Source organism: Littorina saxatilis, linkage group LG1 (genome assembly GCF_037325665.1).
Source record: "Littorina saxatilis isolate snail1 linkage group LG1, US_GU_Lsax_2.0, whole genome shotgun sequence".
Taxonomy (NCBI): Eukaryota; Metazoa; Mollusca; class Gastropoda; order Littorinimorpha; family Littorinidae; genus Littorina; species Littorina saxatilis.
In genome coordinates, this window is record NC_090245.1 from 81,003,071 (window position 1) to 81,015,504 (window position 12,434).

At 47.5% G+C, this 12,434-nt stretch overlaps 2 protein-coding genes across 3 annotated transcripts in view; one reads left to right on the forward strand and one right to left on the reverse strand.

Moving 5' to 3' along the window:
* The first annotated feature begins 7,672 nt into the window (after positions 1-7,672).
* LOC138949721 (uncharacterized) lies at positions 7,673-8,089 on the forward strand. The gene has a single exon (XM_070321556.1). The coding sequence runs from the start codon at positions 7,673-7,675 to the stop codon at positions 8,087-8,089; it is 417 nt and encodes a 138-aa protein (XP_070177657.1).
* A 2,881-nt stretch (positions 8,090-10,970) lies between these two features.
* Positions 10,971-12,434, reverse strand: part of LOC138981265 (arrestin domain-containing protein 3-like) — a 78,865-nt gene continuing 77,401 nt past the window's right edge. For both annotated transcript variants that reach the window (XM_070354110.1, XM_070354118.1), the window contains exons 7-8: positions 11,954-12,206; positions 10,971-11,525 (exon numbers count right to left, since the gene is read on the reverse strand). In XM_070354110.1, coding sequence (XP_070210211.1) covers positions 11,359-11,525; positions 11,954-12,206 — 420 coding nt within the window. In that variant the 3' untranslated portion in view covers positions 10,971-11,358. The remainder of the gene's footprint in view (positions 11,526-11,953; positions 12,207-12,434) is intronic.

Here is a 12,434-nt window from a genome sequence, read left to right on the forward strand (position 1 = left end):
GGCTAAGGATACGGCTGAAGCAGCCCTTAGAGAAGCCGAGAGGAAGGCTAGTGAAGAATCTCTGCAGGCTAAAGACGCAGCTGAAGCAGCTCTTGATGAACTTAAGCAGAAGAAGGCGTTGAGGTTTATCAAGTTTACTGAACGCCAAAATATCAACAGAGAGCGGCAGGCTAGGATACGGGTACTAGAACAATGTGATACAGTTCAGCAGGATCTCCCTGATCTACCGTCAGTCGATTTGTTGAACACTAGGTTCCACCCTCGTCCTTCCGTTCCCCTGTACAGTCTTGAAGCCCCTCCTTTAAACAATGAACAAACAGCGATAGGAATAGGGACAGGTGCTGCCGTCATTGCTGACCAAGGGACACACCAGCCAGCCTTGGACGCCACGTCTGTTCCTGTCTGCCAAGCCGCCGTCATTGCTGACCAAAGGACACACCAGCCAGCCATGGACTTCACGTCTGTTCCTGTCTGCCAAGCCGCCAGCACCCGTGACATCTCTACTGTCAACGCTGCTGTCACCAACTTCGTCGCAGGAACCACAACGACTGAGCCACGACAGCACGCGTTACCTGTCGTGGACCTCGTCGTTGGAGTCAGCGCCTCTACAAGCGCCGCTACTACCAACAACGCCACCTATGAGGCGTACGGACCTCAACGTAGAGAGGATGTCAACGCCCCCCATCACGTCGGAACGAGCGCTCCTTTCGTCCTTCAGGAGCCTTTCACACCCAACTACACGACGGCTGCAACTACATCCTCCATGCGGCCTACAGCGCTGCTGACCACACTGCAGCACCCTCTCGGTGCGTACGCTGGTCAGCCGCCTCTGCACAACGTTGGACACTCAACGACAAGCGTCACAGGCTCTCGCCCGCCTGATCTCGACCACACAGGTTGGTCCTATCACCTACCAGAGACAAGGGAAGGTGATGAGACGCAAGAACGACACACCTACTTCCCAGAAGAACGTCACCAACGCATGGACCACAGACGTTTTCAAGTTACCCCACCCTGTTTCCCCTATGATACCCACCTACATCCCAAACCAGAGCCTTTCGTGCCCACATTCCTGGACCCACATCAGACCACCCCCAAAGTTATCTGGGGAAACGAAAACGCAAGGCCCCCTGCGTACATGAACTTTGACAAGGAATGTCATGCAGATCGTCCATTTGCCTCCTACCCCCCGTCTGCGTACTACCAACGTCCACTTGCTACTCCTGCCAAGCAGGACACTCCTATGGACTCTCTCGCCAAAACCCTATCAGACGCTCTGATGATCAACCGTTTGCCGATGCAGGAGCCGTGCATTTTTGTTGGTGACCCTCTCCAATATCCAATTTGGAGGTCGTCGTTTTCGTTCCTCATCGAGAGACAAAACATAACCAGCAGTGAGAAGTTATTGTATCTGCAACGGTACATCGGAGGTCAAGCAAAGGAGGCCGTGACCGGCTTCTTTCTGCTAAGAGAAGGTGATGCCTACGAGAGAGCCATGGAAGTGCTGGAAAATCGGTTCGGCAACTCATACGTCGTTTCGCAAGCTTTCCGGACCAAGCTGGACGAATGGACCCCAGTCAAAATCAAGGATCCCAAGGGACTCAGAAGTCTGGCCGATTTCTTGCAGCAATGTTCCGTTGCTGCCCAGGAAGTTGGTGGACTGAGCATCCTGGATGATGCCCAATACTTACGGAAGATCGTCGGAAAGCTCCCAGACTGGATGAGTCACAGATGGTCTAGAACAGTTGCTCGAACCAAGGTTGAAAAGAAGAGGTATCCTCTGTTCAATGAACTCGTGTCGTTCGTTACCCTCGAAGCAGACATTTCTAACGACCCTGTTTTCGGCTTGACAAGTGCATCGGGGACACCAAGAAAGTTCACAACGAACCTGTCAACCCTGACAGAGGATGTCACCGCATGTCTGCACTGTCAACTTCCGGACCATGACGCTGGGACATGTAAGGAACTCATAGTGAAGCCTCTGGTTGAGATACGAGATTTTCTGTTCAAGAACCGTATCTGCTACGGATGTCTGAGAAGCAAGGATCACCAGAGCCGTCAATGTAAGCAGAAACAGACGTGCAAGAAGTGCAAGAAGGCTCACCCCACTTGTCTTCATGATGACAATTTCAAATATCAGAACAGTATGAGTGAAAACAAAGGGGCGAGTGAACACAAGAACAATTACCGTACCTCTGCTGCTGACGTTCAAGAGCCACTGTCATCGTCGACCCCTACGGTGTCTGCTCTTAAGGCCAGCGAGGAAAACAGCATCGGTTTCACGTCTATGATCGTTCCCGTTCTCGTTTCCAGTGACTCTAACCCCAACGTAGAGGTGCTGACGTACGCACTACTGGACACTATGTCCAACGCCACTTTTGTAGTGCAGTCAGTGGCTGAAGAAGTTAAAGCCAAATCGCAGCCGACTACACTCAGGGTCTCCACACTGACTGAGGACAATGCTGTGGTCTCCGGCAGGAAGTACTCTGGATTGCGTGTCCGCTCTCCTACCTCCAGTGAGTTTGTCAGGCTCCCTTCTGCCATCTCACGACCTTATCTGACCGTTGACCCCACTCATATCCCCACCTCAGAGACTGTCAAAGCTTACCCACATCTCCAACACCTGTCTCCAAAACTGCCCCCCTTGTACCCTGACTGTGAAGCAGGCCTCCTCATCGGCTACGACTGCGCTGAAGCCCTCATGCCCCTAAACGTTGTCCAAGGACTGCCATTTGCAGTAGAGACTAAGTTAGGTTGGAGCATCGTCGGCAAGGCACCGCATTCCGTCGCCTTTGATGGCATAGCCTCGTCCATGCGCGTCATCGTCAAGCCAGGATCGAGGGAAGAAGAACGTGTAGCTCACGTCTACAAGGTACAGGTGGACGAAGTCTCGTGTACTGACCCATTACATGTTATGGAAAGAGACTTTGCAAGTGACTCAGGATCCATGTCCCAGGACGATGTAAAGTTCATGAAGATCGTGAAGGAAAACGTAAAGATCAACGAAGCTGGTCACTACGAGATGCCCTTACCATTTCGACCAGAGAAACCGTCTCTTCCTAACAACAGAGGTGCCGCAGTCAAGCATCTGAAGGGCCTGAAACGCCAGAAAAAACGAGGGTACCGTGATGACTGCGTCAAGGTCATGACATTAATCTTGTACGGGCTGATCGTGACGTGTTTTGCCTCTAGGGCAATCCACATTGAAACCCTGGATGACATGTCAAGTGATTCCTTCATAAACGCCCTACGCATTGTTGTCTCCATGCGAGGAAACATATCACGCATTTGGTGTGACAAAGGAACGAACTTTGTAGGTGCATGCAACGAGTTCAAACTGGCATGGAAGGAGATGGACTCTGAACGACTGACATCAAAGATGCTGGAAAGCAAATGTGAGTTCAAGTTCAACCCCCCTGCAGCTAGTCACATGGGTGGCGTTTGGGAGCGTCAGATCCGAACGATACGCAGCATCCTGAATGGTCTTCTCAGAAGATCAGGCCAGCGTCTCACTACCTCATCACTTCGTACGTTCCTATACGAGGTGATGGCCATCGTGAACAGTCGACCACTGTCTGTCGAGTCATTGGAATCGGCAGATGGACCACGCCCTTTGACCCCCAACCACGTCCTCACCATGAAGTCAGGTGCCATCCTTCCGCCCCCTGGTGTGTTTGAAGATCCAGACCTGTACGCCAGGAAACGTTGGCGCTGTGTCCAGCGGATGGCAGACGAATTCTGGCTGCTATGGAAGAGCCAGTACCTTTCACTCTTGCAGAAACGTCGTGTCTGGCAACGTCCCCAGGCAAACGTACAGGTGGGAGATGTTGTTGTCTTGCATGACCAGAACTTGTGCAGATCAGAGTGGTGCATGGCTCGTGTAATCGAGGTGATGCCGGGATCTGATGGACTGGTCAGACGAGTGAAAGTGCATGTTGGAACAAAGGCTCTAGACAATCACGGCCGTCCCACTGGTGATAGTCGCATATTAGAGCGACCTATTCACAAAATGACTGTGTTAGTAGATCGTGAAAATCACAAAGACAAAGCTGTGTAAGTGAACTGAAAGAACATTGAACTTTGGAGTGTTTTTCCAATTTGACAGTTGTAGATTGTTGCGGTTTGTTTTTATATCAGATGATGTAACGGACATTTATGGTTTAAGTGGTGCGGTTTTTTTTTATGCCGTCGAGTAATGACTAACGGCATTTAGTTGAAACGAGATGTGTTGAAACATTGAAAATGATTGAACCGTAATAGTGCTGTGTAAATGTTTTGCAACACAATGATTTTGAGTTGTAAATTGGAAATGTCTAAATCTGCGTTATTCTTCTTTTGATATAAGGAATATGTTTGTACAAAGGTTTTTGAAGTAAATTATATTAATATAATTTCCGGTGGGAGTGTGCATGCCGATGTGGCATGCATTCACCTACTTTTTGTTGTAATTACGTTTGCTCAAGCCATTGCACGATGTAAAAAGAAGTAAACCGTGTTTTTATTGTGGCACCTTGTTGTGACCCGGTTTGTGGAGCGTTAATATTTTTACGTGAGATTCACGTGCTCCTTGTTCAGTTGTTGTGACCTGGTTTTGGTCGGAGCGTCACAAACTGCGTCGTTTAGTCTTAGAACACCGTGAGATTCACGTGCTCTTTTCCGTGTTTTGATTTTGAGGTGAGCCCTGCGAATCTGCGTTGCAAGTTTTAGAATACGTGCGACTCACGTGTTTTTAGCTTTGTGATGTCAGCTTGTTCCTTGGCCTTCTTTCTGTTAAATATACCGTTTTAAGTTTTGGGCATGCACGGAGTGCGTGATCGGTTACTGATTGGTTGTAAAATAGTAGTTTCACCCGATTCTGTCTTAGGAATGTTGTTGGTTGGTCAATCCGGTGACCTTTGACTTTTGAATAACTATTCCATGTTAGGTTTTTGTTTCCATAAATACCGCTGCTTGACTCCTGTCTCGTCAGTCGATCTGAGGGTTTTAGGAAGCGTTTGGTTTTGATGTAAACGTATGAAGGTTATCAAGTGAACCAACGGAGTGTTTCTTATGTTTTAACGTCAACGTAATGTTCTTGGAGACAGTTGTTTCTCAAGTGTGAATCGTTTTGTGCCCTTCGTTTGTGAGGCAACACGTTTTGGTACTGCTGGTCAACCCACACAGCGCATAAGGTAATTTTGTTGTTACTTGTTTGTGTTGTGTTTTGGTCGCCATTTTGTAATTACTTTGTGAGTTGTTTATGTATAACGTGAGTTGAAAGTCTGACTTGTTGTAGTGTTTCTTTATTGTGTGTTCAACTGTTCTAGTGTTGTGAACGTACAGCAATGTTTTGTAGACGCTAGAAAGTCGCTAATGTTTATAATGATAACTTGTGTTTTCTGTGGTTAACGAAGTTCGAAGTGAAACGTTTTCTCCGACTTTTTCAGCCTTACGTTAAAAGAATTTAGGTAAAAGAAGCTTGCGGTCTGTGGTGATCGTTTGTAAACGGGCTTATTTCTTGTAACGTTATTGAGGGAAAGTGGATGAGTAAATATCTTGTTTGTGACTTTGATTAACGCAGGAACGTTGTCGTTAGACTTTTTTGGTATGACAGTTTGCTTTGTATTCCTGGCCTGATGAGTCAACGTTTTTGTATTTTTCTGAAAGTAGCCATTTTGGTTTTAAACGTATGTATGCTAAGTTTCTTGAGTATTCTTAGTGCTTATGGTATTGTTGAACGTACGGAACGTAATTCTTTATTGTTGTTGAACGTACAGAACGTAACTCTTTATTGTTGTTGAAGGACTAACCAACGAGTGTTTGGTAATTGTAACTTTCTTGTCTGTTTGTCTTCGCCTGTCATGTGATTGTTTATTTTTCTTGTATTTACTTCTCGTGTTTTGTTAATGCACTTGATACTTTTGCCATGTCTAATAATTTGTTTTCTTTTCTCTTTTTCTTTCTGTTCATAAGTTTTTTACCGCAATTAGTAGTATCGCAATACGTAGTATCGCAATACGTGGTACTGTAACGATATATATACATTACTGATCCCTAGTGTCAGATGTAAAATAATAAACCAGTACTTTTGCGCGTTATCGCTTGTAACCTGTGTTTGTCATTTCGTATGAACAATATGTAGTACCAGCCTCGCTCACGAAGGCGCGCACATGGGTTGTAAAAGAGTGTTTGTTTGTTTGCTTAACGCCCAGCCGACCACTAAGGGCCATATCAGGGCGGTGCTGCTTTGACATAACGTTCGCCACACATAAGACAGAAGTCGCAGCACAGGCTTCATGTCTCACCCAGTCACATTATTCTGATACCGGACCAACCAGTCCTAGCACTACCCCCATAATGCCAGACGCCAGGCGGAGCAGCCACTAGATTGCCAATTTTAAAGTCAGTCTTAGGTATGACCCGGCCGGGGTTCGAACCCACGACCTCCCGATCACGGGGCGGACGCCTTACCACTAGGCCAACCGTGCCGGTGTGTAAAAGAGTGAATACTCTTGCTTTTTCAAGGACTCCTGTCCACGTGTTTTAGATACATCACTCGCTAGTGATAAGCCCCTCCAATGTTTGTCCCCGTAAAAGCAAGGGTATTCACTCTTTCATAACCCATGCAAAGCCGACAATTTTGTTCTCCGCAATTCGTATAATTATTAAGGACATCGACAGCCTTAACAACAGTTTCTTCTTCTTTTTCTTCTTCTTAAAAAAAACATCAGCCATAAATATGATCAAAGGCAGTACTGAGTAGGTTATCACACGCTGACATCGGCCGTTATACACACACACACACAGACAAACGCACACACACACGCATACACCTCTCTCTCTTTCTTTCTCTCTCTCTCTCTCACACACACACACACACCCATCCTGATAGGCCTACTACCCCTTGTCAGGGACCTATATGTCTATACCCTTGTTAAACATGGATGTTTACTTTACCTGAACAATCAGTGTAGGCCTATATATATATATATCATTATGCGTTTTTATCTACGTTTCATTTCGAATTTATATGTATCTCGACACACTCTCTGGGGGTATAGGGTGTCAGGGAGGGATAGTTCCTTTGGTAGGGGGGCCTGTCATGTCCTTTTCAGGTCAGCTCGTCTGCCGCTGGCTTCCATCTGGCATCCAGCCCTCATCTGTGGCACCACGAACTGTCTGCATACGGCAGTGCGCCACCTCCCGGGCAACGGCCTTGGCAGGGCGGAGAAACACGAGAAAATTACTCCCACGAGATTTTTTACTCCGGAGTCAATTTTTCGTGGAATAAACATTTTGTGTTACACCGGCTAAACCAGGCTGAGGATACCTCTCGGTGTGAACATTCAAAAGGGCTTGTCACAGGCTACGCATGTGAAGACTGGATCTTCGGCGGACTGTGCGGAGGAAACCCAACCACAAAAGGTCATGGTTCAACGGACAGGAAGGTGATATATCCAGCAACGTCGCTGTGGGACGCCAACCTCAGAGCATGACGAGACACGTCGATCGTACTGGTCATCCCAATGCATCCCTGCCTACCCCCAGTCGTCTCGGCCATGCCTTGCCACTGGACCAGGGAATCAGGGACGAGAGAGTGAGGCTGGTTATCCTGCGCAGCCTTCCCTCACTAAAATCAGTCCAAGTAGTAAAATACAGCGCTAGTCAAGACTCGTGAAAACCGCAGAAAAAAATGAGGTGTCTTCGCAGCCTCCTGCACATTCGCTGGCAGGACAAGATACCTAACACCGAGAAGCTACAGCAGGCTGACATGACGAGTGTGCACATCCTCTTGGAGAAAGCCCAGGTGAGATGGGCTGGACATGTCTGTCGCATGCCGGATCACCGCATCCCAAAGCAGCTTCTTTGTGGTGAACTCTGCCTGGGAAAACGTGCTGTTGGAGGGCAAAAGAAAAGATTCAAGAACACGCTAAAAGCCTCTCTGAAAAACCTTGACATTCAGGTCGACTCTTGGGAGGAGCTTGCTCAAGACAGATCCATCTGGCGTAGCCTCATCCATACTGGTGCCCAGACCGCGGAAGAGAGAAAAACTCACATCGCAGAGCAAAAACGCACACTCCGGAAAACCAGAGCAGCCAGTACCACATAGTACAACAGCTGAACCCTCTTATGTGTGTCCTACATGCGGGATGGGTTTCCTGGCCCGGATTGGCCTCATCAGTCATCTCCGGACCCATCAGACCAGACACCAAAGCCTACCATGAGTCTGCGGTCATGTTCGAATACGAAGGACGAACATCATATGTATCTCACGTTATAATTAACATACAAATTGTTATTTTTATTTATAAAAATCAGTTTATGTGAGTGATAGACCTGAAAAATCAGAATGACACTTAACTTTCATGATCGAGGATAAAAAGGTACGTTTCTCAAGTAAAATCAGTTTTAAGGGAAGCAATCATTACAACTCTAAAAATCTTGGAGAGCAAAATTACTTCCCTTCATAGAGCGCACTGCACCATTGAGGTCATAGTGGTATCTAGTGTGAGTGTGTGTGTGTGTGTGTGTGTGTGTGTGTGTGTACAGTTTTTGTTTAAAAGCCGGATATGACATTTATTACAAACTAACCAAAAACGTTTGGGCATATCCTACATCAGGAAGAATGCACATCTAAACTGTTCAGTAGTTGTCTAGGAAACCTATCTACACACACACACACACTCAGAGGCACATTGGCAGGCTTTGAATTTAAGGCCCCTGGAGTTTTGGACCATCCAAAACTCCGCTGGCTGAGGGGGTTCATGGACCCTCTAAAACATCAAAGTGGGGGTCCCGGGACCCCCTAGGAGAGGCGTGCGTGGGGAGCCCTGCTCAAGTACTTAGTCAAAACTCGTAAAACACTGAGTTTTTCTCTCTTCCGCGGTCTTGGCACCAATGTGGATGAGGCTACGCCAGTGTTAATCATGACTGGCCTTATCCCCACCTTTCTGGCAAAGCGCACTGATTTAACATAAAAACTTAAAAGTTAATTGGATCCGCTGGAATTTTGCTCTTGAGTTGAGTAGAGGTACTGTTAGTTTTCCCCACATGCCGTTTCAGCTTTGGGCTAGTTCATAGTATTGCATTTTGAGGGTCGAGAGTTAGAAAGGGAAGCAATGACTTCTCCTCAAGCCGTGTCGAGATCTTGGAAACAGAAGCATAATTACCTCCCTTCATGAGGATAAGGTGCCCTTTCGAACACGCACATATTGGGTTAGTGTGGAGTGTGTGTTTGTTGGTGTGTTAGTGTGTGTGTGTTTGTTGGTGTGTTAGTGTGTGTGTGTGTGTGTTAGTGTGTGTGTGTGTGTTAGTGTGTGTGTTAGTGTGTGTGTGTGTGTGCGTGTGTGTGTGTGTGTAGTCTGTAGTGCGTGCATCACATCTCCTCTCTCTCTCAGTCTCAGTCTCAGTCTCTCTCTCTCTCTCTCTCGTCCCCTCTCCTTCTCTGCTACCGTCACAACCGTTCTCGGCACTGCTTTCTTGATGATGTTCTGAGCTCCGAGTTGATGGTTACATCATACACTTGCAAGTCGTGTTTTCTCCTCGACTTGGACCTGAGATACATACTTTTCTATTCACGAGAAACGTAGTTCCCAAAAATGTTATCAGCCTTATTTGTGCGTGTCTGATCCAGTGGATTCGCTTGGTGTGTTCACGATTTTCATTATGTGTGTTACATCAGTATGTACAGTTAAGATACAAACTATTGTGTGCTCTTTATTGACGATCCATTTATATACATAGAAAAATAGTGAAGAAAATAATGTGAAATCTACTAGCTTAAAGTGATGACTCGGACTAGACGACATTATACATGAGTACGACTGAGTAAATGCATATTTGACTCCAGCTACATAACAACTCCAGCTACATAATATACAAATCACAACCTTGGACATGTCATTATGTGCCTGGCCTTTGACTTCCAGACTCTCATCACCCACATAATGGATTGTAAACGCACGGTGGAGACGCGTTACGCCCATAAAGGTACCCGGACGGCGCGTCGATCTTCTGGGTATAAAACCGGGCGTAACAACCATGTGGCTACGCCTATGGGCGTAACGCGTCTCCCCCGAGAATGTGTACTTATATGATACAAGACTTTGACAAATGCAAGTCTCAGCCTGCAACCGGCCTCCACGAGCAGGTTTGTACCAGAAGGCAATGAAAACTAGTCAATGCACTCTCTGTTGAAAAAAATGTGTGGTATTGGGCAGATGCCTCACTGAGTAACGGGCTGCCGACAAATATCAACAGATGTGACATAATTAATCAGGCATACACGTGTGCTCTTAGTACGATTGCGTGGCATGGTCCATAGTCTTCAGCCAATCTGGGGACGATACCCTTGAACACAATCGGGACTCAGCACGGCAGTAACTGTAAAGTCAGACCTCCGGCGGCAGTTCTGACACTTTGTGCTTCACAGTTCGTCAGGACGCGCCCGGTGCACCAAAGCTCAGCCAGTTCTTGTTGACTATATCAGCAGCAATCTTCTTTCTCTTTAAATATGCAGTTGGTCACATTTTTTCTGTCAAAAATTCGGACGCGTTTCTGTCCACGTTCTTGCAGATTATCAGGCCACTAGGAGTACATCCCTCTACCCCAACCCCTACACACAAAAAAGAAAAAAAAAGAAAAAAAAAGTGGAGGCTGTCCAAGTCTAAACCTTTTGTTTTCTCCTGAAGTTCCTCACGCTACAAGCTCAAATAACTGTCTCTTGGTCTCCGCAACTGCAGCTCCTCCGGCTGCTAGGGGTACCAAACCCTGAGCAATGCCATGTGACTGTCTCAACAGCAAATTGCAGTAGTTGAAGATGTGAGCGCAATGAATCAGTATTTTATGCAGAAAATATGACACTTTCCTGTCTCTGTAATTATGCAACCCCTCAAGCTACGCGTACCACCAATAGTTCTCGATAAGTGTGATGTGACACTCCCAGCAACAAGCTAAACTGAAGTTGCCCGCATGTGCAGTCATTTTTTGGGGGTTTGAGACGTCATGCAGCAAAAGTGACCCCTTGCTGTCTCCGTAGCCGTAGTTCGACAGGCTGTCAGGTGCATTTCACCCTGCCTCGTCGACTGTTCCTGAAACTGACACACTATGCCCACACTGCAAGATCTATTCAGCGTCGTCTCAGGCTGCGAACCTGACGCCTTGCTGTCTCCGCAGTTCATCAGGCTGCCATGTGCACTTGAAGACTGTTCCTGGAACTGACACACTTGGCCCACACTGCAATATCTTTTCAGTGTCGTCTCAGGCTGCGAACCTGACGCCTTGCTGTCTCCGCAGTTCATCAGGCTGCCATGTGCACTTGTAGACTGTTCCTGGAACTGACACACTTGGCCCACACTGCAATATCTATTCAGTGTCGTCTCAGGCTGCGAACCTGACGCCTTGCTGTCTCCGCAGCTGCAGTTCGTCAGGCTGCCACGTGTAGTAGACGTAGACAGGCGTGTAGTGACTTTCTGACCGCGTGTTGTCGTCGTCCTCCTCGTCTTTGGTCCGTGAGTGTCCGAACACGTAGTGAGCATACCTGGGCGCTGAAAGGAGAAGGGAATTTGTCAACAGAAGTTCGGAGCGTGAATGGTAGTAACTTGATCTGAGATGTGTGCATCGACACTCCTTGCCTGCCATGAGCACACAGGCAGACCAAGACGCAGACAGACACAAACCCACACACACATACACAAACCCACACACACACACAAGCACGCCCGAACGCACGCACACACACACACACATACACACACACCGACAAACACCCACACCCCCCACCTACAACCCCACACCCACGTGGCACCCACCCACACACACACACACACACACACACACACGAACGCATGCACACACACCCACAAACACACACACGCACATCCAACCACCCACCCACCCACCCACCCACACACACATTCACACACGCACACACACACACACACACACACACCACACACACACACCACACACTTACGAACGAAATACTGAGGCTGTCGATTTTGAGCATCAGCTACAGCATGGTGATGGTGATGAGGGGCGTGAGGAGCGTGAGGAGCGTGAGGGGCGTGGCCACTGTGGTTGGAGTGGGGGTGTCTCTGGGGAGAGGGCGGGGCTATCTGATGCGCTGCTAGGTAACGCTGGACCGCAGAGTGCAAGGGCACCGTGCCAATGATGATCTCTAAGGGCACGTGAAGCTCGAAGGCTGGACCCACTGGATCCACACGCAGCTGAAAAGCAATCCACATAAAACAAAATGTAGTTGTTGTTGTAGAGATTGCTAGTTTACAGGGTGGTAAAAAAAAAGCGCCCTGTTTTCTTTTCTCATTTTTGACTGCGAAGAGAGATTTAGAAAATGTGTTCACTAAACAATAGCAGAATGGGAATTTATTTCAGTAGCTCCTCATCGGTCTCTGAGATTGAAGAAAACTGGACAATCCGTATTGAAAATATACGAC

What these genes read in the sequence shown, in the direction of transcription:
- LOC138949721 (XM_070321556.1), top strand. Translation starts at nt 7,673, where the DNA reads ATGAGGTGTCTTCGCAGCCTCCTGCACATTCGCTGGCAGGACAAGATA.